Below are 24,238 nucleotides of genomic sequence, written 5' to 3'. Positions count from 1 at the left end.
CAAAAAGGAAATCTATTTTGTATTTTACATTTGAAATGACAAATCAAAAAAGTATTTGCATTGTGCATTCAAATCCTTTTAAAAAGCCATTTTGCACATCTGCAGTAATTACTTTAATATTTATAAAGATGTAGCTGCTAAAATTTCTTAAAACATGTAAAATATTACAAAACCGATGTGAGACATAAAAATTTAATCAGATTGCCCTTACTATTATATCAACAGGTTTTACAAATTTATCTCTATAGCATAGAATTAATTGAATAAGATGTCTTATGTTCAAATTTCATCGGTTAATTTGTAAAAGCTTGTAAAAATTATACCATCAGTTTAAAGGTGAATCATTTAGCTATAAAAAAGTGTTGTGTTTGCTTCGTTTGCTCGAGCAACACATAGACACAAATATACACTATCGCATATTTGCTTGATCAGACCGATACACAAGGGCATTAGGCAAGGAGTTAATTTCAGTCAGATAACATTTATTCGACAAACAAGAAATAAAACTTAAATTTAAATACATAGACAGCGTCTTATTTACAATAAAATCTGGACCAAAAAAAATTTCACCCCTGGAAATTATGCATTTGTATTGTTTGTAAATCGTTGCGTATTAAAGCATTTCAATCAAAACAAAAAAATATTTTCAAAACCAAGTAAATGAATATAAAAGTCTTTCTTAACAGTAATTACTGCAATATCCGCTGTGATTATAAAACAGTAGTATTTTTATGTATTTCATATAATATTAATACTTAAGTTGCGATGACCAAGCCCAATAAAATTAAATTTTAGTTAATAGCTCTTCAGTTTTCTTCAAATTTTTGTCCCTTTTTAATTGTTTTAATTTTTTTTTCCAATGTATTGCTAATTAAGCTCTCATGCGTGATTTAGAAAAATATAATCATTAATCAGCTAATGTAATGGAATTTTTAAAGTCATAAGTTCAAATATTGTTTTCGCTTTTTTTCTTGAATAACTTTCAGTGGAAACTGTATGAAATATATAATAAAAAGCTTTCCGGTACGCATTCGATCCTCATGGTAGTCAATAAACCTTTACATTTTGTATAAATTTTCTTTAAATTTACTCACCCATGTTGTAAAATCATCACTGGACTCCGCCACTGCTCCTCGTCGAACAGAAATTTTCCAAGCTTTGGGTTCACGTATAGGCAAACATCGGAACATTACTGCTTATGAAGTTGCACACAAGCTCGTTAAGGTACAGGATATCAATTACATTATCCTTTTCCAACTAAATTATTGCTGAGGTCCTAATGTCCCATTTCACATATCACTAGGTAAAAACACTGCGTAGAGTAACTTTAAACACTCATTAGAAAAATATTATGTGGACCCTTAGAGCACATTTTACACCAAAACCGAATAACTGTTGAAAAAAACAGAAACCCTTAATTTAATGAACTGTTAGGGTAACTGCCCTTTGCATATGAGACGGAAAATTGTTTGTATAATAGTCTTCAACTTTTCTTGAGTAATAATGTCACTTTTCCCGATTAGTAACAAAAAGAAACATAACTGAAGAGAATCTACTCTTTATTTAGAACAGGATAAAGGACATTAAGAGTGCAGGACGATTAGTCACAGGGCCAGAATGCACTTCCAGGAAATTTTGACGCGAAAAATCTGAAAAAAAATGCTTCTATAGTCTGGGTTAATAGGTCAGACTAGAGCATGAATATTTTCCTCATGTACAATCACTGGAAAATTATTCACTCTGAGTTTTCGGGAAAATCCCTTACTTACTAAAAAGTGGGACCCTGGTTGAATATCAACCAATAATTGACCCCTGGGGCACTTTTACAGGTAGAGAGGGTTTATTTTGATTCTTTTAAAATCAAAGTATTTTGTTTTATTAAATTAACAATGTATTTTCACATCTTTTTACAATACAATAATAACATTACAAAAAGAATGACCTTAATCTAATAATAAAATATATAACATTTACGGTAGGGTCTGCATATTGACTTGAAAAGTACCAAATTTATATACGAATTATTAAAGTGATAGCAAATTTAAAAAATTAAAAACAGCAGTTGTATCTGAAAAGAATTACAAAAGGTATTGATCCAAATAACAATCTAAAGTGTAAGAAATAAATAATAAATTAGAATTAGTTGTTACAATTTACTGTTTTCTTTTTTGGACTCAATTATTTGTTATTACATTTAAAACGATTACGAGTTGAAATAGATGTAAGTATGTGAAAAGCTTAATGATATTTATTTTATGCATTTTAAAAATAAAAAATCATCGAAATAATTGTACACGATATTTACAGGAAGCCGAGGGTGTAACGTATGTACCTTTTGATTTCTTTAAAACTCTCAAGTTTTGAATTTATGAGAAATGGGATTGGTACATATGTATGTGGCTCTCAGGTGGTTGCCACGACGTTTTCGACGTATGTTGCGGGGAAAATCCCGACGTTCCCGTCGCATTCTCCCAACCACCAGCCGTCGTCCTGTTTCCTATAGACGGACAGGATGTCGCCGGGATGAAGGGTGAGCTCGTCGGGGAGATTCGGAGTGTATGCATAGAGGGCTCGACAGGTAGCGATCGGGTTTAGTGGAGCCCCTTCGTCACAATTGCCATCAGTACTGCTCGTTTGCGAAGAGAATTCGTCTAATTAAATTAAAAAATGGAGAAAACATGCTGAAGTTAATGTTATTGTCAAAGCAAGTTGTAAAAATAATAAACAAGACATAATATGGAATAATAATTAATTAATTTTTTTCGTCGAAAATCCTCATATTTCATCTTGATTAAAACGAAAGAATTGACACTAGGAACCATTGGGTTCAGGAATGGAAGTTCCAATGGAACGCAATGGAAATCCCATTGAGTTCGGGAATGGAACTAGAATTCTAATGGTAATTCTCCATTTATTACCATTAATTATTATCAGTGGTAATTGAATGGCATTTTTTTAATGGAAATAGAATGGAATTGTTTCCTACGGGGTCCCTAAAATCAGGGAAAACCATCGTACTTTCGATAGGAGTTACACTTTGTTTTTGACAGTTATGTAGGTACACTTACTTAATGTGTTAGGTAACAAAATTAGGTAAAAAGGTTTTTCAAAGTTTATAACAGATTCAATAATGACTATTAACAAATAAAAGTCAAAAATAAACCACCATTATAAATTACCAAAAAGAAGTCAACGAAATCGGACGTAACCGAAAGTAATGAGCGGTACCATCACCGTGACTTGCGAGTTTTGTCACTTCGAAAAGTAACTCGGTTACTATAAAGTGACGGTGAGAACGGAATTTTTTACGTTCAACTTTTTGATCCAGTATTATCTTATGCTGATCAGCAAAAATGCGATTCGAGCAATTATTATTATTGTAATCGGAAGTAAAATAAGCCGACACTATCAGAAATACAAGAAGGTAGGTAACAAAACAAACAAAAGAAATGTCAAGAACCTGCAACTGTATTAGAGTAGATAGTAAAAATCCATGGTTAATTGTTGTAAGCAGGCACAAACGAAAGTGCTATCAACACAGGAAATACAATAACAAAAAGTTTCCTTTCGTTTTATAATAATATTAATACGCTCTATCTTCAATTCAAGCAAATCTTCACACAGGAATTGTGAACGCGAAGACGAGAATTCATACACAATCCAGCTTGGTTATAACGAACACGGATTATAACGAATGTTTGGTTGTAACAGATGAAATTTAATGAACGAAATTACTTTTCATTTAAACAATGAATGCCACAATAAACGATCGGTTTTAACTAATGTTTTTGAGTAAAAAATTATTGTCCCACTGGTTATAACGAACTTAAGCTTCCGATTGGACCAATTATTTGGAAATAGTTTGAAGCCACACATATAGGTACTTATCTACAATAAACCAGAAGTAGCTACTTCAAATCTTCGATAAATTGTATAGCTGTATATAATCAAATTTATTTTAACCCATATTCTTTTTTATACACATTTTTATAAAATTTAACCGTTTTAATTCAGTGGGATTTAATAAAAACGTAATTAANATTTTTATATAACATAAAACTGTTTTCGGAAAAATAACAAAAAGAAAGTGAGAAATTAAAAGAAGTCATAATAAAACACAAAAAGCTAACCGAAGTCCGAATCTGGCTGATTGGAGTTACCATCAGCAGCACCTCGATCGGTCCAGTCCGGCTCTGGCTCAAGTAACTCACCATCGCTGTAATACTCTGATTTTTCTGATTTTTCACTTACAGGGCTCCTCTCCGTCTCAGTCCATTCTTCGCGTAGCCACTGAGGTACCTTCAAGGAAAACACACAATTAACTTTAAGGAACAACAATTTTAAAGAAAAGGATATATAAAGAAACTTTAAAAATTTTTCAGTCATCTTTTTCTGATATCGGTTTGATATTTGGACTTGACGATCGTGGTTCTCCCTTTGACCATGATCATCAAATCCGAACAAGAGGATAATAGACAAAACTAATGAATCCTACAACAAGGGTTCAGAATGATATTGATTGGATCTCATAAAAATCACCACAAACCCATACATCCGACAAGAAAATCACTCAAAATAATACCTAAATTCTTACCTTGAGGACACTGTGTTGAAGTCCAGACTTGTCCCTAGTTATTGTGATATGTGGAGCTAGAGGATGTCCAGCTTTTGGTCGATTGTCCAATTCGAAAAGGGCGCTCTGTACTTTGTATCTCGCTCCCTCCAAATAGGTCAACATGGATTTCATCTAGACAAAAATGATGAAAGGTATTTAAAAAAGTGCATAGAATCTAGTGGTGATAACAGATTTCAGATATATTATTGTGAATGTTCTAAGGGATGACAGATATGTAAAACAAAAGTATGTAGAATCTATTGGTGGTAACAGATTTTAGATTCAGTTCGACATAAATCTTAAAAACTGTGAACTTACATGATACAGCTTCTCGGAAACGTTTTGTTGCGAGTCTTCGGCACCAAAATTGGGCGTTTGCTTCATGGCTTTAGACAAGTTTTCCAACCCGTTCTTTGACTTCCTTTCCCTTTCTATATCTTGCCTGATAAGATGCAAAAGTTTAATAAGAGCCTAGAACACAAAAGATAAAATAATAACTGAGTAAAATTTTCGTACTATTAAATTGTCTTTTACCTGTTTTCGCCTCTCTCTATTCATTGCCAACGTGATATGTTCGCAGTAAAAGTCAGGTAATAACTGTTCAGACAACTGTTGTGATGAATTTCTTAAATTGACGAACAATACTAAATCCTTTGTGGGATCCGACTGACTTACAGGACTTTTCAATCTTTCTGTCGCCTAAAAAGATTGATCAAAAAATAGTTAGGTAAGAGTAGTGAAATATTGGAGATATTGAAATGATTAGGAGAACAGAAAGAGCAATGGAAGTATGGAAGTCAATAACAAGGAGAGACAGAATTTTAAGATACCTTCTGAGTCATGAACTGTTAATTAGAGACACATTATTATAAGCAGAAACAGAAGTAAAGAGGAGCAGAAGAAAATCTTAGATTGGTTCACGTCCACACTTCGGACTTATAATGATAATGATGAAGATTATAAGGGATAATTATTTGTATCATATTTACCTCAATAAGTCTGGGACCAAGTTCGCTACTGTGGTGCAAATAAGCAGTTAAAATGGTTTTTAAATTATTGAGTCGTTCGTCTTCTAGTGTCTGAAAGGTGTTGGAACCCTTTAAAACGGCCGATTCCCATTCCAGTCTTTAAAAAAAAATCAAAAAAGATTTAAACTAGAAGCAACATTTAATTGAATGTTCTGTACCTCGCCCTTTCTGCCCTTACACACAAAGTGTAGTATTCGATGTCCGCCTTCTTCACTGCATCCTCAGCCTTTCGCTTTTTTCCTTCCAACTGTTACAAATGAAATCAAAAATATAAAAATCACATAGCAAAAAAAAAAACAATGAATACCTTTGCAGTCTCCTTTTCTGAAGCCGATTTTTGGTTGTGCATATGTGTCAGTTGTATTAGACTGCTAGTTCTGGATAATCTAGAGAAACAGAAATATATTCTTTGAAAAGGGGGTAAAGACAGAAAACAGAAAATAGCGCAAGGTCGAGTGACCTTTTTAATAAAATTATATAACATTTGTGCTCGCGAATGGTAGGATGCCTTCTAAGGCATGGATGGTGAGATAAGTAAGTGCATATTATTACAAGCGAAAACAGGAGTAAAAAGGGGCAGATGATACTATTACTATTCGGGAATGCAAGGATTGTCAAAGGAACAATCGCATGAAAAGCTGTATATTAAAAGACTAACAAAAAATTTCTCGTAACTTCCTTTCTCTGTTTTTGCTGTCTTTCGATATGATATAAAAATTACCTGACGTCTAGTAACTGATCCTGCAGTTTCTCATTATCTCTCGCGCACGCGTGACTGTGTTTTTTGCCCTTAGCTTCTGCTCCACGCCAGTCCGACAACGCACGCGCGGCTTTATCCACCACCCCTTCCGCTTGCTTCCGGCTCTTGTGTTGGGTCTCGGTAAGGTTTCGTAGAGGCCTCGCCGCATCTTCAGCCAAGGCCCCACCCAATACCCTGTGGGCTTCGGCTCGTGCTTCGAGCTCGTACGCCACTGCTCTCCAAGCTTCGTTTATGGCTCCGACATTGTCCCGGCAGGCACGCGACAACTTGGCACTTAATTTAGCAAGGGCTTTGCTATACTGCAATTCTGCATCTGACCTGAAAATAAAGAAAAATCATTTGAATTAATGCTAAGGAACTTTTGGGTGTTTTATTCTTTCCACCTATGGATGCCAGAAGGCGGGCAGTCCCTCGGGACTACGCTGGTCTGCTTTTAGGAATTATAGCAATGCTAAGCAATGGTTTAATCCTCTGGATCATGCCGTGCGGTAAATTAATGCAGAAAACAACGATTAAACTTGTCTTTAGGCATATAGAGTAGACATTGGATAATGACAGCCCCATATAATGTGAACGACATATTAATTTTATTAGAACACCGTATACCTAAACAAACTACACCCTCGCTTACGGAAACAATTTTTCTTTGACAGAAAATGATCCTCATTTCGATTTTAGGTATCAGTATAGGAAGTCAGATAAGTCAGGACGGAAGGAGTAGCAGCGATATAGAACAGAGGATAGCGAGGGTCGAGTTGCCTTCAATAAAAGGAAGTCATTTCTATGCTCGCGAACGGTTAATTTAGAAATTCGAGAAAGGTTGTTTAAGGTGTATGTTTGGAACACGGCGCTGCACGGGTGCGAAACATGGACAGTAGGCGCGGCGGAAAAGAAAAGGTTAGAAGTTTTCGAAATGCGGTGTTATGATGAGCGAATGATGAGGATACCGTGGATAGAGAATGTTAGAAATGAAGAGGTATTAGAAAGAGTAAGAGAAGAGAGATAAGAAATAGGCGAGATAGGTTAGTAGGGCACTTTCTCAGACATGAAGGTTTAGTCAGAGACATATGGTATTAGAAGTAGAAACAGGAATAAAGAGCAGTAGAGGTAAACCTAGATTAGACCAGAGCCGGGCAAACTTTAACTTCGCAGGAGCCGCTACATGAGGTTAGTTTGAGTCACTGCATACCCTTCAATGAGTACGAGAGGGTAAGCAGTAATGAATAATTTTGTTTTGTCTTTTTCTTCTCCCTTCCACTCCCATATCAAGCCCCTTCATCCCGTAGACGAGCGAAGCCACTCTCGCAACTTAAAAAATAGCTACGAAAATTTTCGTTACTACGTTCGCAAAACTATTGGGTTTGGCTATGGAAGAGGGGACTCATCTACGAAATGGAAGAGATAAGAAAAGGAAAGAATCATCTCACTCGCACTCGCAAGATCAATGAGGAGCTACATGGTTAACCTTGAGGATCACTCGGGATGCAAAAGATCCGAGTTTGCCCGGCTCTGGATTAGACTACTGTTCGCAAATAGTTCAAGATGTGGGATGTTTTAGTTTTGGGGAAATGCGAAGATTAGCTCAGGATAGGAAAGAGTGGAGATGCTTGTCGAATCAGTCTTAGGACTACCGAACATATGATGATGATTTCGATTGAATAGCAACCTCCCATTTTCTTACAAGAATTGTACAATTCGATGTATTTTACCTCAAACGCTAATTGAGGAAACTTACTAGTAAATGCAGTCAAACCGTGAAGAAGAATTCAACAAGAAGAAAATTGTTTAACTGCTTCGACCCTGTTCTCTTAATCGAAAACTTGCGTGCGATCTTTTTGCAGAGGTACATAGAAAGAAATGTCGAGTGAAGAAAGGTCTGGTGTTTGTAATTGAAGAAAGTAAATTGTTCACACAGCTTTGTTCACCTTAAAAGTCTGTTTTAATTGCAATAGAAATGAGCGCTACATTTTTTTTACTTTCTCTTTTCAACTGATACTTCTTCAATATTACATTTTTAAAGGTGTAATTAAAAGGAAAAACCTTGAGTGCTGGTTGAAAATGACTTACTATACCTATACCAATTTTGTACGTATACAAAAAAATGCAACCATCGTTTGGTATCTAATTTAATTATTACGCGCTCTTTCCTTTCTTTATCGTTTTCTCTATTATAAAGCTAGAATGGCCTCCCGCACTCCTCCACTTCTTCTAAACCCAAATTGATCTTCCCCTAATAGTTCTTCCGCCAGTTTTTCCATCCTTCTCTGTACAATTCTAGTTAAGGTTTTCTATACATCGATAATTTTTACATTAAGACAACTGTAGGGATAGTTATAGAGGGGCAAAAGATTGAATGATTAGATTTGCAAATGATATAGAAGTATTAGCATCTAGCAAAGAGGAGTTAGAGATCGCTTTAAATGAAATGGAAGCGGTATTGACAATACAGTATTGTATGAAAATAAATAAAAGTAAAACGAAAATACTGGTATGCAAGGGAAGAAAAAGTAAGGAAAGAGCGAATATAAAGATAAGAGACAAAAAATTAGAAGAAGTGGCTGATTTTAGGTATCTAGGAAGAGTCAGGACGGAAAGAATACTAGGGATATAAAACAGAGGATAGGGCAGGATCGAGTCAGTTTTGTATACATACATTAAATGAAATTTTAGCTGTTAATAACTGTAGGGAAAGTGTTATTAATTTAATATTTTTGAAACAAACTCAAAAATACGGTTCAATACTCGGCCTATGCAATACATTTTTCTTTTCTTATGTTAAGAAAATACATTAGTCAAATATTGACTGCACACAATATACTAGTCTATACAAATACACATAATAAAACCGATAAAGTTCGAAACAGTTTTTATTATTGATTGCCGATATCACAAAATTACGTCTCGTCGTAGTTTAGTATTCAAACTTTCTAATAACTAATTGAGTTCCATAGGCGCATAAATGTAAAAACCTATTCCAATTAATTTACAACAATAACATTACGACATCGCTATTATTTAAGACATTCATTCAACTTTTTTAAGAAGTTTATCACAAGAAAATTAAATATCAATTACATATACGTATGGTCCAAGCCTGTAACAAAACAGCTAGAAAATTGGGAACATTTAAAATAGACTCTAATCTTTGATGGGGTCCTAACAGTTACTTCAAACAAGCATAACGCACCTGCTATTTTCTATTGTTACAACAGAGATGTTGCAATAAAACGCTATTATGTTCGATAATACAAAAATTGGCAATTACATACATATAATTTTGACCTTATTAAGGTCTGTACCTAACATGTACCTAATTGAAAACAGAAAAGGCAATTTTAACTTCTTAGGTATCGAATTATTTAAATTTATACGCTACGGGTACAAACAAGGAACCATCAGAATAATTAAAATATGGAACTAATTAAACAATCAATTTTTCGTAGTTTACTTGTTTTAACGCACCGACAGAGAGATAAACAAAGTGACGATTCCTTAAGAAATTGTTACAAATTTTTACAGTTAAATACGTGCTTCATATAATCCTTTTTTTTTTTAATAACTACCTGTGTAATTACAACCGCACTTTACCATTATATTAATTAAGATTTAACAATTAAAGCGCCTAACTACTCTCAACGTTTCTTTTTTCTAATTATACGTATTTGAATGTATTTATAATCCACAATTTCCTATTACAATTACAACTACACCAGGATATGAACTCGTCCTTTTAAACTAATCTTCCATAGTATGTTGTCTATTATAACAAACTTTCTAAAGTAAGCCTTACAATTAAAATTGAATCCAAATCAATTGGACTATTTACAACTATCATGCAAACGATTTCTATTAAGGTCAATTAATTACAACACGCTGACAAAACTATTAAGTACTAATAAAAATCAAGAGAGATATTTTCTATTAGTTATTTAAGATGATTAAGGGCGTTGGGTTACGATTTATTTTCTTTAGAGAAGGATACTGAAAAAAACGGAGCTGCATTAAGGGTTGTAAAAGTCAATACCGTCTTTACCATAAGGGCACACGGGGCACGTGCCCAGGGCCCCAGAAGGCCGATATTATTTGCTTACATTAGGTACTCTATTCTTTCCGAATGCAGAATGCACTCTAATTAATTACAATACATCATCTATCCTGATCCTGGTACGTACTGTGATGAAATTTTAACAGAATAACGCAATATTTGGATTCGATTTAGGCTAGAGTTTTTTCAAAATAAAAATTGTAACTTCTCCAAGTCCTCTACAAGTTTTCCAGATTTAAGTGGTAAAACAAAAATTAGAAACTTGACTAAAAATATTTTCACCCGTAAATTAACGAATGGGGTCTCTATAGAAAGAAAAAAACTCCTTTATTCACTGCTGAAGAAATCTATGTACTGTTATTTCTGTCGTATATTAACTACGAGTGTTGGTACTGGACATAATTTGAGTTCTCCAAAGGGATATAAAGACTGGAAGCATATTATAGGGTTGTTCGGAAAGCCATTTCGTTTTTTCCCGACAGAGGATTTAATTGTATTCTTTTGCACCCAACTTCACATTTAATCCGTATAATTTTTATATGCTTTGAGAGCTCATATAGCAAGGCTTGTGTGTGAAAAATTCCAATTAATTCTACGCAGTAGTTTCTGGTTGGTGCCCTTTTAAATATGGAGAGCGATAAGCAGCATTTTCGACATATCTTACTGTTTTACTACAGAAAGGGTAAAAATGCTGTTCAAGCCAGAAAGAAATTGACTGATGTGTATGGAGAAGGTGTGTTGACAGTACGCCAGTGCCAGAACTGGTTCGCTAAATTTCGATCCGGCAATTTTGATGTCGAAGATGCACCACGTTCGGGAAGGCCGGTTGAAGCTGATAAAGACGCGATAAAGGCATTAGTTGATGTGAACCGGCGAATAACAACACGTGAGATCGGATTGAGGTTAAATTTATCAAATTCAACAGTTTATGACCACTTGAAAGGCCTGGGATTATCCTCGAAGCTCGATGTATGGGTTCCCCATGTTCTCACAGAGAGAAATCTGTGTCGCCGCATTGACGTCTGCGATTCGCTTCTCAAACGTCACGAAAATGATCCGTTTTTGAAGCGCATCATCACTGGGGACGAAAAATGGGTTGTATACAACAACGTCAAACGCAAGAGGTCATGGAGCAAAAAAGATGAACCGGCTCAAACCATTTCCAAAGCCGATATTCACCAAAAAAAGGTGATGCTGTCTGTTTGGTGGGATTTTAAAGGAATCGTTTTTTTTGAGCTTTTACCGGATAACACAACGATTAATTCGGAAGTCTACTGTCATCAGCTGGACAAACTGAATGATGCACTTCAACAGAAAAGGTCAGAACTAATCAACAGGAAAGGTGTAGTGTTTCACCAAGACAACGCGAGACCTCACACAAGTTTGGTCACTCGCCAAAAGCTTTTACAGCTTGAATGGGATACAATGCTACACCCACCATATTCTCCAGACCTGGCACCATCGGATTATTATTTGTTCCGGTCACTCCAAAATTTTTTAGACGGTAAAACCTTCACCTCAAATGAGGAGGTCAAAAACCTCCTCGATCAGTTTTTTGCCAGCAAAGACCAAAAATTTTATGAGCGTGGAATTATGCTACTACCAGAAAGATGACAAAAGGTGTTGGACCAGAACGGTCAATATATAATTTAATAAAGTATTTGTTTATTATACGAAAACTGTCTTTCATTTCCACAAAAAAAACGAAATGACTTTCCGAACAACCCTATAGTAACTTATTAATGGAGCATGAGAACAGTTTATAGCACAGGCAATTATTGATGAATTATGTCGTAAGAACCAAATCTACTGGACGAGTTTACAGTGAGTTGTCTCAGTATAACGCAGTCAAAGTCAATTATTGGAAAAATGTACTTAGAAGAATTGTTTCAGTAGTGAAAGTTTTTGCTTCAAGAAGTCTTGCTTGGTGATAACACCCCCTAAAATATTCGCAATTAATTCGGCGAACACCGATAAAGTATATTTTTTGTATCATTCAGTTTACTTTACTATCTAAAAGGGCCCAAATTCTTGTGTGCCCAAGGGCACCGGCATGGTCTAAGACGGTCCTGGTAAAAGTTAAATATTTATGGGAAAACTTAACCGATGTTTCAACTTCGCATATGAGTTTTTTCAAGGTAGATTTTCTTAACTGTACCATTAAATCGAAATGATGCGATATAACTATTAAAAAAACTCCGTACGGGGAGGCGAAACGTCGGTGGAGTTTCCCAAAAAAGTTAAAGCTTTACAGCTCCTAATTTAGTTCTATTTTTTCAACTATTATATTTAAGAGGGGAAGAAGTGGTCAACAAGAAAAGGATACTTTTTTAAAATTTTAAAGTTATAAAGTACGCCTTAGAAACAATTGGCTTCGTTCCTGATCTAATCTTTTTCATAAACTTTTCTTGTCAATTTTAAAATGATTTCGAAATCCTATCCGTTTCAAATTCCTATACATAACCAATTGGGATATTATATATTTAATTGTGTAATGAGATCTTTAGATAGTGGCACAAAGGTGCCATCATCCTTCAGCTGAATCTATCAACTGATTCGCATTACGAAATCATTCGGCACTTCACAATTATTTATTGTATAAATCTGCAAATAGCAGCACCGCAAATTTCTTATAAAAAGTTGAGATGGTTTGATTATACAATGGCATTGTACCGAATGGTATTTTAATTACTATAAATCGGACACGAAATTGCTCTACATTCAACAAAACTCTCTATTTACACGAACTAGACTGGAAAGAGTTTAAATATTAGTTCCTATACACTATAAAATACAGACTTTTTGTATTAGATATAATACAAAAGTAGTAAATAACAATATTTATAAATATAAATTTAAAAACCGTGCTCTAATTGTTATTTTAAAAGGGAAGAAAACGATAAAATATACAATGACGTTTTATATAAAATAACTAATCGCAAAATTGTGAAGACGACAAACAACTAAAAGGTGCTTAAGTGTCTAATGCACTGTAAGATTTTATTGATAAATTGCGTTTACATCAATGATATGCTCCCTGTGAACTGATCCTACAATTAATGTTAATAGCACACATTGAAATTATTTGTACATAATAAAAACGAAAATAGTATACTTCCCCACGCAATCGTTCAATAATCTGTAACATTAGCCCAACTACTTTATACGTGATCATCTAAGAAAAGCTAACTGGAATATTTTCCGGCGGCATGGTCTTAATTTTGATGTGACAAAAATTTTCCATTACGAAAAGTCAAAGAAATCACTTTGCTTTCAAATACCTCGTAAATTATCGTTTTCACATTAATTTTGGTTATAATAAAACTTGTAAAATAAGACAAATCTGATGTAGATATAGAGCTGTGAAAATTCGAGCATTGCACTGTTTTCATTTCCGCATCATGCAAGGCACATGATTTTTAAATGGTGTCCCCCATGCGCTATGACATAATTTTGTAGATCATAGTTTGTCTTCGTAGACTTTTAGTTCTTCATCAGAAGACACCATGCCTTTCATAGTGTAGAAACAAATGCAGCCCAATGTCCTACGTTCTGTCTCACAGCGACGAATTCAGAATCTTTAATTAATTAATAAATTGTAGTAGAATGACCGAAAGTGTTATCATTCATCCATTTGCATGAGAGGCTTAGAGAAGAATTAAGATTTTAGAGACGTAAAAATAAAATAGAAAATAGTATCAACTATTCTATATTGCCAACAATTAAAGAGAAACGGGATATAGTTGGGTCGATCAAAATTGGCAAAAAGTCCACAATAAATTATTGGTGAGAATGGACCACTTGTTTCTTGTGTGGTGTCAAATGAAAAATACACTTGTCAAGTATGAGCAAAAATCTCAAATATATCCAAAAAAAGGGTTTATCATAGTAATTCTGTCCACAACACAAGACCCATTGTAAAAGTAAAATCCTTGATTAAGGCACTCGTGTTAGCAATGAATATTTTTAATAAAAGTACATTATTAACTCACCTTTCTTGAAGAATTGTAGAAAGCTCTTTGCAGAAATCGCTGCCTTGTTTAACATATTTTCGTAAGTCTTCAAATCCACTTTGATTCTGCAACAAAATAATTTTTATTAATTTAATTAAAAATGTATTAGCCTAAAAAAACAAGCAAATTAATTATGCAAGTATCGTAGAATATAACAGTGATCAAACAGTAAATACTTAACAATTATTGTTTGTTTTGATTATTTATTAATAAGTCACCAACTAAATAAATTTACAGACGAAAACATATTTAAAAATGTAAAATTCTCTTGCATTAAAATTGATGATGAGCACGGTAAAAATGGAATGATTGCTTCAGATGTGGACCGATTTAGACACAATTTCAACAGTGTCAAACGTGTCAGGGAGACAATTTAATCTTGTGAAACAAATTGTACTTCCTATTGTGTAAATAAACATTGTCAATAGACACTTCTTTTAATTACCAACCTAGCTCTATATTAAAAACTAGCAACCTTTTATTGAAAAACCAAAAGAATATTTTCAAAACATGGATTTTACTTATCTAGTTTTATGACGTACGTGCGTATTTAATACGACCTTGTAGATAACGTACTTATGTATCTTTCAACATAAATTTGGATCACGTTAGAATTAAGGAGTTATTAGAAAAAGTAGGAGAACAGAAGACTATAAAAAATACGCCACTATCTTAAACATGTCATGAAGGGCTAGTTAAAGATATATTAGAAGCAGAAACAGGAGTTAAGAGAAGCAGATTGGATTACTGTTGGCAAACAATTAGAGATATAAGTTATTCTAGTTTTAAAGAAATGCAAAGATTGTCTCAAGATAGAAAGAAGTACGTAATTCATTTATTCAGAGACACTACTTTTCAAGTCAAATTATTTTTCAAGCTTAGTCGATTGAAAGACTGCGAAACATATCACATTTAATATAGATGTGAAGTAAAAACTGATTAAATTTAAACTCTGGGAACCATTACTACCTACTATGGTAAATTCTAAAATGTTGATCATAATCAAATTTCAATTATTCAAATATTGTCGCAATTACAAGTACATAACTTTTCGTAATGGAACTCATAACAAAAGTCTCTTAAAACGATGGTCGTTCACGTTATCATCCCAAAGCAACGCGATCAGTGTAAGAGCAAATTATGTACCAAAAACGTGAATTATATTATGTAGCTTTTACATCAGGAGTTAATTTTCTTCAGCAAATTTCTAACTGTACCTAAATCTAATAAAAGTATTTTATCGCTTTTGAATATTCCTATATAGTATGCAGAATTATGTAAAAGTATTCCAAATTTGATTATAATTTCATCCCCTTATGAAATAACATCCACTACAAATTATATCTATAGTTGGGACATTCAAAATTGGCATAGTCCACAATAAAACAACTACTTTTACTCACGACAGACGTTATAACGCATATAGTAAACATAGAAAAGAGATGCCAAGTAGGAATTGCAGCGGATACTAATAAAGAAAAAGAAATAACATTACACCAGTTATTGTGTAACAGAAAGAGATGCAGACATACAGAATTTGAGTTTTGCCAACTTCAATGGTCCCAATTATAGCAGTTGTATTGTAACTTTAAACAGTTAATTTTCGCAAATAAGAATATAAATTACCAACAGTAATACTTGTACGTATTAGAAATATTTTACGCTTTAAAACACTAATGTACGTTTTTAATACTTTACTTTGATGTAGGTACATGTCTACATTAATTTTATGACTGATTTCGCTACATTAATTATACGTACTTTATTTACCACAAAATTAGTTTTATTAAACAAAGTACACGCGCAAAATGTGTATTTACCTATTTATCTTGGCTATTATAACATTACGCAATTAAGTTACGTTGTTCAATTGCACAAAAATACACGTAGGTACGATACAGTATATTGAGTCATTTTTTTTTGCCTGTAAACTGAAAGTATCATACAATAGATATTACATGCACACGATTTAAAATAGAACATACTTCATATGATCGTAAAATAGAACGATAAAAATTCGTATAAACAATATATATTTTGTCATAACAACATAACGAATAGATTATTACTTTTTAAAGCACTGAAACCTATCAAGAAACTTTTCTAAATGTAGTATTGTACTATAGTAGTAGATTTATTAGTCCTCATCAGCACACCACAGGCAGTAAATGGTGCATATTGCTATAAAAATACTGCTCTACACCGCTGTTCTTCTTGGAATTACGGTCTACTGGAAGATATTAATGAATGAATACATTAATAGAGTTCATTAATTAGTGTGGCTATTTCTGGAATACCAATGCAAAGCAAAAACAACCACAGAACTAGGTGGAAATGTAAATATCATATGGATAGATAAGTGTGCTCAACAAATTAATACAGAATTAAATCAGGATATTGCGTTTTGATTTATTTATATATGTACGTATTTCTCCATTACCAGTTTCTGCAAAACTTACTTTCACATTTTCAAAAATACCTTGAATATAAATTTTTCAAACGATTGCTCTTGTTTTACAGGTCATTACGTAATTATTTCAGTGTTACATAATAATGTAATTAAACGAGAATTATTTTATCTATCGAACTTCATCAGTTCCCCCTTTGTACAACAAGAGTAAGTACTTCTATTTAATGAAACAAAAATATAACACCATGAATTAAGTTTCCATTTCTTTCTCTTGTTCTAAGAAGATGAATAAATAATCAAACTTGAAATCCTAATTACAATTTTCGTAAGGAGCAACTAGGGTCTCAACGATGTTAGCCAGATTGCTTCGTGTGGACCCCATAGTGCATAAACAGCTTATAACCCTTATCTCTTTCGCACATCTCTATAGGAATGCCGCATGGAACCCTTTGGAGGAAAAGTAATCGCTACCCGTCTTAAAACAGTTTGGGAAGAATCAATCAGATTATAACAGCTGATAATTTTGAAATACGGTCTACTAACAGATAACCACAACTTTCCGAATGGAAATTTGTAAGGGCAGACCCTATCGCCATCCGGGGCATTTTCTATTAAGGCATCTTATTAAATGTGGTCCTAGCTATAGACTGAGCAGCAAAATTAAGACTGATATGACCCTGATGTAGATTTTAACCTTTTATAACGGTTTAAAATTTTTACTGCATGCCCTATTAAGACTGATGCAGCCTGATGTTGATACCCTTCTTTAATACTTTAACGGTATGTCCTCGTTAGCCTTATCTGGCCTAGATATCGATAGCCTACCTGAACCCTTTTACATTTTGCCCTATAAGTAATGAAATATTAGATAACTTACAGCCACCCAGGATGGCCTTATCCGGACTAAGTCTGGCTGCCTGGTTAAACCCAAATTGTTCAAAGTTTTACATTTCTGATTTGACCCAAATAAGATAATTTGATAAGGGCCAAATTTCTAATCAACCCCGGACTAACTATGTCTGGGTGTCAAACGGGGTCCAAATGTTTCTATGATGTTACATTTCTGATACGAGTGCGATCAAAATTATTTTATCCCGATCGTATTTGAATAGGGTCCAGACCGCAATCCTATCCAATTTTTAATGAGGTTTTTAATTAAGCAGTTAAAAAACCACTTTTGGTGAACAACAAATGTCACATTTAAAAACATAACCAGTGGTGTTGTGTTAATTTTTTTTTTACCGGAACGCGTATATATAATTATATAGACAGGGCCGATCTTGGGTAGGGTCTCATGTCCCAAATTTGACGACGACGGGGGGGGGGATTTGCCCCAATTTTCGCCCGTTGCCAGGATCGGCCTGTATATAGCATAAAAAGGAAAGGAAACGAAAATTAGCCGCAGGTCCATTTGGGTATGGCAATAAACTATGTCAGGGATGAGTAACGTACGGTTCGTGGGCCGCTTGTATTAAAATTTATGTATGAAATCTTTACTTTTTTAAAATTTTATATTTTTTTCTTCTAATGTTTATTATAAATAAAGTTTAATTCCCGTTGAACCGGTTCAAAAACCGGTTCACGTATTTGTTTCGGTTCGGTTAGAGTTCCGGTTCAGCAGAAAAAACAAGCCGGTTCGTTTCGGTTTTTGTTCCGGTTCGGGTTCGGTTCAAACCCTTGTTTATAATAATACATATAAAAATTCGTCAAAAATTAGAAAAAAAAATCAGCAATTCTTTTTAATTTTTTTTCAATACGTCAGCCAATTCTCGTTATCAGAAATCATCTTTAGTTCCGGAACGCGTTCCTGTCCAAAAAGGAAGTACCGGAACGACGTGCCGGAGCGTTCCGGCTCGACAACACCACTGAACATAACAACAATAATTATTATTATTAAAACGATACACTGTAGATTATCTATACGCATATACACATACATATATGTGGGTCATTTCATCATTGGGAAAAACGATAATAGACTCGTGAAAAACTTATATTTAGTTACCTGCTTCGTCGATAGTTCTAACTTTTTTAAATATCCACCTAAATACCTATTTCTAGTTCATTGATCTCTATTCCCAATTTACTGCATCACAAACTTAAAGTTTCTGGTTAAAATCTATTCACAAGTAGGTACTTATACGTCCGTCGATTGGCTAGAATTATTCAGAATTTATTTTTAACAACTTCCTCCGTAACTGATAACAGGAAACGTTATTTACAAGTAGATTATATACTTATTCGCTTTGTTCGTGAATATTTCAAAATGACTGTATTTTGTATGGAAAAATAACGTTGATACGCATAATTTTACATTGTAATAAACTAAAAACAATTGAATATCGTAAATGGTATCAAAACAAATTTTGTTGAAACTGACACAAAAATCTATAAAAATTTGTTGTAGGGGAGACCGAGGATGGTTGACTAGTTTTTTACTGAATAGTTCATATTTTTTGTGTTTTAATGTAGAAAATCTATTAACCTAATAAAAATATGTAATATTTAGTTCTTAGTTTAGTATAATAGTGATGATTTAATGCATTTTACAAAATATTAAATCTTAGTCAATCTACCCCTGGCTCGGGGTAGGTAGACCATATGCCCGGGGTAAGTTGACTCATGTACCAGTAAGAGCAAATAATTAAATATTTATTTAATATAATTGAACCTTTTGTTAAAAAATAAACTGGCTAAAGTTTCCTCTTCTAGATTAGTAAAAATTTGTCAATCTTTTATATATTCCACTGTGTCCAGGGTTAATTCTGCTTTCGTCAATTTCGGATTCTGTTCTAATTTTTCTTTTAATTTGGCCACGTAACAATTTAAAAGTCCAATAAAAAGTTAATTTATGTGTTGTTTTCAACTACATATTTCATTGGGGTTGGTTGAATAATTATTCAACCAGCCCCGAAAAAAATTGGTCTACCAACCCCAGACGCCATCTTTAATTTTGATCGCATGGCTAGCCTAAACACTGCCGTTGACTTGAAAAGTAAGATATGAAATATGATAAATGTGCCCTCATTAAATGCTAAGACTAATAGAAAAATGATTTACATAAAACGAGTAGGCATCAGATCAAAAAATACAATATATCAAAATATTACTTATGCAATTGAAATATGAAAAACATGTCAGTGTTCGAAAACAACGCACGACCGCGATGTCGCGCTGAGCGGGACGCGAAATGGTTATGATCAGATGACATAGTTCATACACTGTAGAAGAGTTTTCGGTAGTTAGTCTACCTACCCCTATAGTCAACTATCCCCGGTCTCCCCTACCTACTCCTTAAAAAGAGAAATCATACACTAAGATTGAAAACGAGAACTAACAGTAATATTTATCATACAACCGGATAATTTATTCGTATTTGGGCTGAGTTATACATCCGCAAAAGAAACTAATGGACAATAATTAAATGAATTCACTGAATAGGAACAAACTCCAAGCAATAGTAAACGAACCTGGAAATGGGAAATGAAAAATCGTTCCTTCTTTCTATAAACATTTCAGGTAATGAAAAGATCATGAATTATTTATTAATAAATGCATGTAAAAATACAACGTTCATATTAATACAGCTATAAAAATTCGTAAAGTGGGCGGTTTTAAAAAGTGTATTGCGAAAGAAAAAAACATGTTAATACCAGCATTCGTTAACACATGTAAAGCGTTATCTGATATGCAAATGTGTAAATTAATTTTTTTCATAAAGCCGCTCGTAAATTCTATACTTGTAAAATTAGAAATTGATTGACACTCATTATATAAGTAGATACTGTCAAAACAAACAAGAGATACTGTAGGCATCAAGTTTCAAAAACTGCCAAAATATAATGGTTTATCGCAAAACTTTGAACTAAAAATAATTGAAACAATAGTTAAAGTCCGAGTTGGGAAACACTTCAAAATGAACATAAAATATCTTGATAAAATTTGAGTTTTATGTGTCAACAATTCAAAACATTTTACCCTTTCACTAATTAATATAACAGTATATTACGCGCCAAGGAAAGAAAGTAGGGCCAATAAAGATCAAATGGGGCTTCTTACCCGGGAGGATATGTTGCGCTTTTGTCCCGTAGGAAAAATTTCCATTGAACTTTAATGGCAATCAATGGAAAATTTGTAAATTTCATTCAAAACCATTTGGCATAAATGAAAAATAATTGTTTCCGTTTACAATAATTCCATTAATATTTACATAGGAAAATTTTCCATTGATTTTCAATGGGAACCAATGCAAAATTTATAAATTCTATTTAAAACCATTAAATGGAAAGAATCTATTTTGCTATATCAAAAATNAACTATGAACATAAAAGGCAAAAAGTATATAAGCTAAGTAATGTAAGGATTACACTAATAAACAATATTTAATCGCAAATGACATGAAACATGTATTGTATTAGCCCTTGGTCAATAAATTGTTAATTTTTTTAAATGAAAATAATATTAAAAAGCCTACAAAGGATGTTCTGAAATTTTTTACGAAAAAGTATTCAATCCTTTACGAAAATGGAAAACTATTCTTTATCGTTTTTCAATCAGATTTATTATTTATTAATCAAAACTGTCATGTTTACAAGACATGGAGTCACAATATAACTAGGGTTGCCGCAGCATATGTTGGAGCGAAGATTTTTTAATCCTAACTGCATAAATTAAGAACGTTTCGTATTATAAAATCAAATACGTCTGTCATAATCATTGTAACGGGTTTTTCAACTGAACATTACATAAATTCCAGAGAGCCGATTTTCGATTTTTGACTAGAAATAAAAAGACAACTGATTGGAACAGAAAATTCAATAAATAAGCAAAAGCGCGCGGCATGCGATTTCCCATAGACAAACTTTACTCACTAATAACTTTTTATTTAGTCAAAAATCTGAATTCCAGCTTCGTCACGACCTTCTTTTTATCGCGTAGATACTTTTAGAAAAATGAAATTCAGAAATCGGTCAAGAAACAACCAAGTTCTAGCGTTACGAACATTTCGCCATTGGAGTCATGTTATGGGACCTTCCCTCCAAATAGGACGATATAAAATTCCCAAGTCAACAACATCAAAACAGTTGTACTTTTGTAGAAGATACCTAGACAACTTCTAAAATTACTCATTTTAATATCGTCTTAACTACTGTTGAAAAATTAATTTAAATTATTATTTGTCTAGAATAGTTATTATTAACTAGATGTATTGCAAAATAACAATTTATTTGATTATATTACGCGAATGAAAAGAACGAAGTGTAGATTTCTTGGTTGGAGACTTAATTAGGTTAGCATGTGGCGTATGATTTGTTGTGGTTAGAAACTGGAGCACAGTCTTCCAACTTAAGTTTGTCGTTGGTATTTGCAAAGAATTATTAATACTGGAAATTTAAACTAAAATGTATATCAAATATCTATGAAACTGAAAATGGTACTTTTTCTATACCGTACAGAACGTCAATTTGAAAACTTGGTAAATGATATTGAAAGTTTATTTTCTAGGAGGAAATGTTCGAAATATTCAAATTCTTTCCTAAACCAACAATTTTAAGGACTTGTCTGATAAAAATCCAAAGCATAATACTTAAGAATTCAAGTTATAAAATTTAAATTATAAGTGGGATAGAAAAATTAGTTTTATGTGGTCGTCGATGACTTTTAACACGTATTTAGGGCGTCAACGCGAACGAAGCCGCGGGTAAAGCCTATCATAAAATTTAATGCATACATTATCAGGGGTACAAAAAAGAACATAGGGTACCTTTTATCCAGAAAAAATACTGTTCCCGAGAGATATTTCTACGTTTTTAAGACATCAACGCGAGCAAAGCCGCGGGTAAAATCTAGTTTTATACGAGGGCGGTTCAATAAGTACCCGTGTTAGAAATGAAGACACCTTTTTTTTTTAATTTTTTTTTTCAATATAGTCCCCTTTTAGATAGATACACTTCTCCCAACCACCCTGCCATTTTTTTAACCCCTCCAAAAAATAAGATTTGTCGAACTCTCCAAAATCGCCCCTGACTCGGCGATGACTTCCTCGTTTGAGTTAAATTTCTTTCTCGCTAGTCATTTCTTCATGGTAGGGAACAAGATGAAGTCACAGGGCGTCAAATCGAGTGAGTACGGGGTGTGCGGCAGCAAATTCATAACGTAATTCATTCGATGTTTTGTCGAAGCGGTCCAATAACTCACTGTAGTATTGTCCAGTGATCGACTTACTTACTTATTGAACCGCCCTCGTATATGTTACATAACTGAACGAAAATGAAACGAACGAGAAGCCTAAAGGAATAGTACAGCGATACATGGTATTATGTCAAAGGTTAACTATGGATGATTCTAATTATCGAGGCAATTACTCACCGAGCCTACCAACAAAACATGAATAAAGGTTAACTGACGGTGAACATATATAATCAGTTACATTATAATTTAATTATTGTCAATTTTCCCTTAGATAAAATTAAGATACTTCTTCTCATAATACGTATAATATTCTACAATTAGCTGACCATTAAAACGTTTAGATAAATTAGAGTGTTTTATTAATAAACGTTTACTGCCAGGCAGGTAGACGATCCTTGGCGACTTTCATTTATGATACAAAATATTAAATAATAATAATAATAAATAATAACAGTTAAAAGTTAAAAGAAATGATAAATGAAAGATTATCTAACGTTTTATAAAAGAAACCGTTTCGTTTGTTATTCGTTCTGTGGAAAAAACCATTAATTTATGTTACCAAAATGCTTCAATAATTAGAAGAAACTACTGTTTTAAACGATAAATTTTAATAGATTACGAATCCTGTGCAAATAACGTGTATTCTATCCAAGAAACCGCCCCAACATAATTTTGTTTTAATAGGCATTAATTTATTCGCTGATTGGAAGTAATCGAGGTAAAACACGAACTTATACTGAATTTAATAAGAGCCTGAGCGCTTTTAGGTGTTTAGGTTACGCACTGGTAATTTGTCTGATCTACATAAATAATTTCTGAATAAAACAGTTTCTTTCTCATCTACTTACGCATTACACTTACCGATAAAAATAAATAGGCAAGTAGGCTATGATGAATCGATTTTATAAATTGATTTCGATCGATAGAGATGTTCCGGTTGTTTGTACTCAGATAATCGAAGCAAAAAAATATAATTTGAAGGTATACTTCGTTTACTTTTTGTAACGATGTGACCTTCAGCTTGACCGGCGCAAAATAGAAAAGAACAGCACTAGGCTAGAAAAAGAAGGAGACAACTCTCGCCCAAACTTTTAACCGGTGAGGAGCGTATAATCCGTACAGTACTGCACGGAAAAATTGACCATTTTATCCACTAAAATTACAGGTGTTACAGG

The 24,238-nt window shown here is 33.4% G+C and overlaps 2 protein-coding genes across 3 annotated transcripts in view; both read right to left on the bottom strand.

Moving 5' to 3' along the window:
* Positions 1-1,704, bottom strand: part of LOC112904223 (helix-loop-helix protein 13-like) — a 25,557-nt gene extending 23,853 nt beyond the window's left edge. The window contains exon 1 of the mRNA XM_025973728.1: positions 1,095-1,704. Within this exon, the coding sequence (XP_025829513.1) occupies positions 1,095-1,111 (17 nt within the window). The 5' untranslated portion in view covers positions 1,112-1,704. The remainder of the gene's footprint in view (positions 1-1,094) is intronic.
* Positions 1,705-1,914: 210 nt separating this feature from the next.
* Positions 1,915-24,238, bottom strand: part of LOC108736906 — a 33,371-nt gene continuing 11,047 nt past the window's right edge. Inside the window, exons 2-11 of one of the 2 annotated variants that reach the window (XM_018469517.2) lie at positions 14,441-14,526; positions 6,365-6,721; positions 5,951-6,029; positions 5,802-5,890; positions 5,605-5,740; positions 5,150-5,314; positions 4,934-5,086; positions 4,595-4,747; positions 4,161-4,299; positions 1,915-2,651 (exon numbers count right to left, since the gene is read on the bottom strand). In XM_018469517.2, coding sequence (XP_018325019.1) covers positions 2,404-2,651; positions 4,161-4,299; positions 4,595-4,747; positions 4,934-5,086; positions 5,150-5,314; positions 5,605-5,740; positions 5,802-5,890; positions 5,951-6,029; positions 6,365-6,721; positions 14,441-14,526 — 1,605 coding nt within the window. In that variant the 3' untranslated portion in view covers positions 1,915-2,403. Of the gene's footprint in view, positions 2,652-4,130; positions 4,300-4,594; positions 4,748-4,933; positions 5,087-5,149; positions 5,315-5,604; positions 5,741-5,801; positions 5,891-5,950; positions 6,030-6,364; positions 6,722-14,440; positions 14,527-24,238 lie in introns of both variants that reach the window. The other variant, XM_018469516.2, reaches the window with a different exon arrangement.

This window comes from Agrilus planipennis, unplaced genomic scaffold, assembly GCF_000699045.2.
Source record: "Agrilus planipennis isolate EAB-ADULT unplaced genomic scaffold, Apla_2.0 scaffold55, whole genome shotgun sequence".
Classification (NCBI taxonomy): domain Eukaryota; kingdom Metazoa; phylum Arthropoda; class Insecta; order Coleoptera; family Buprestidae; genus Agrilus; species Agrilus planipennis.
This window is presented reverse-complemented; position numbering and strand designations above follow the sequence as displayed.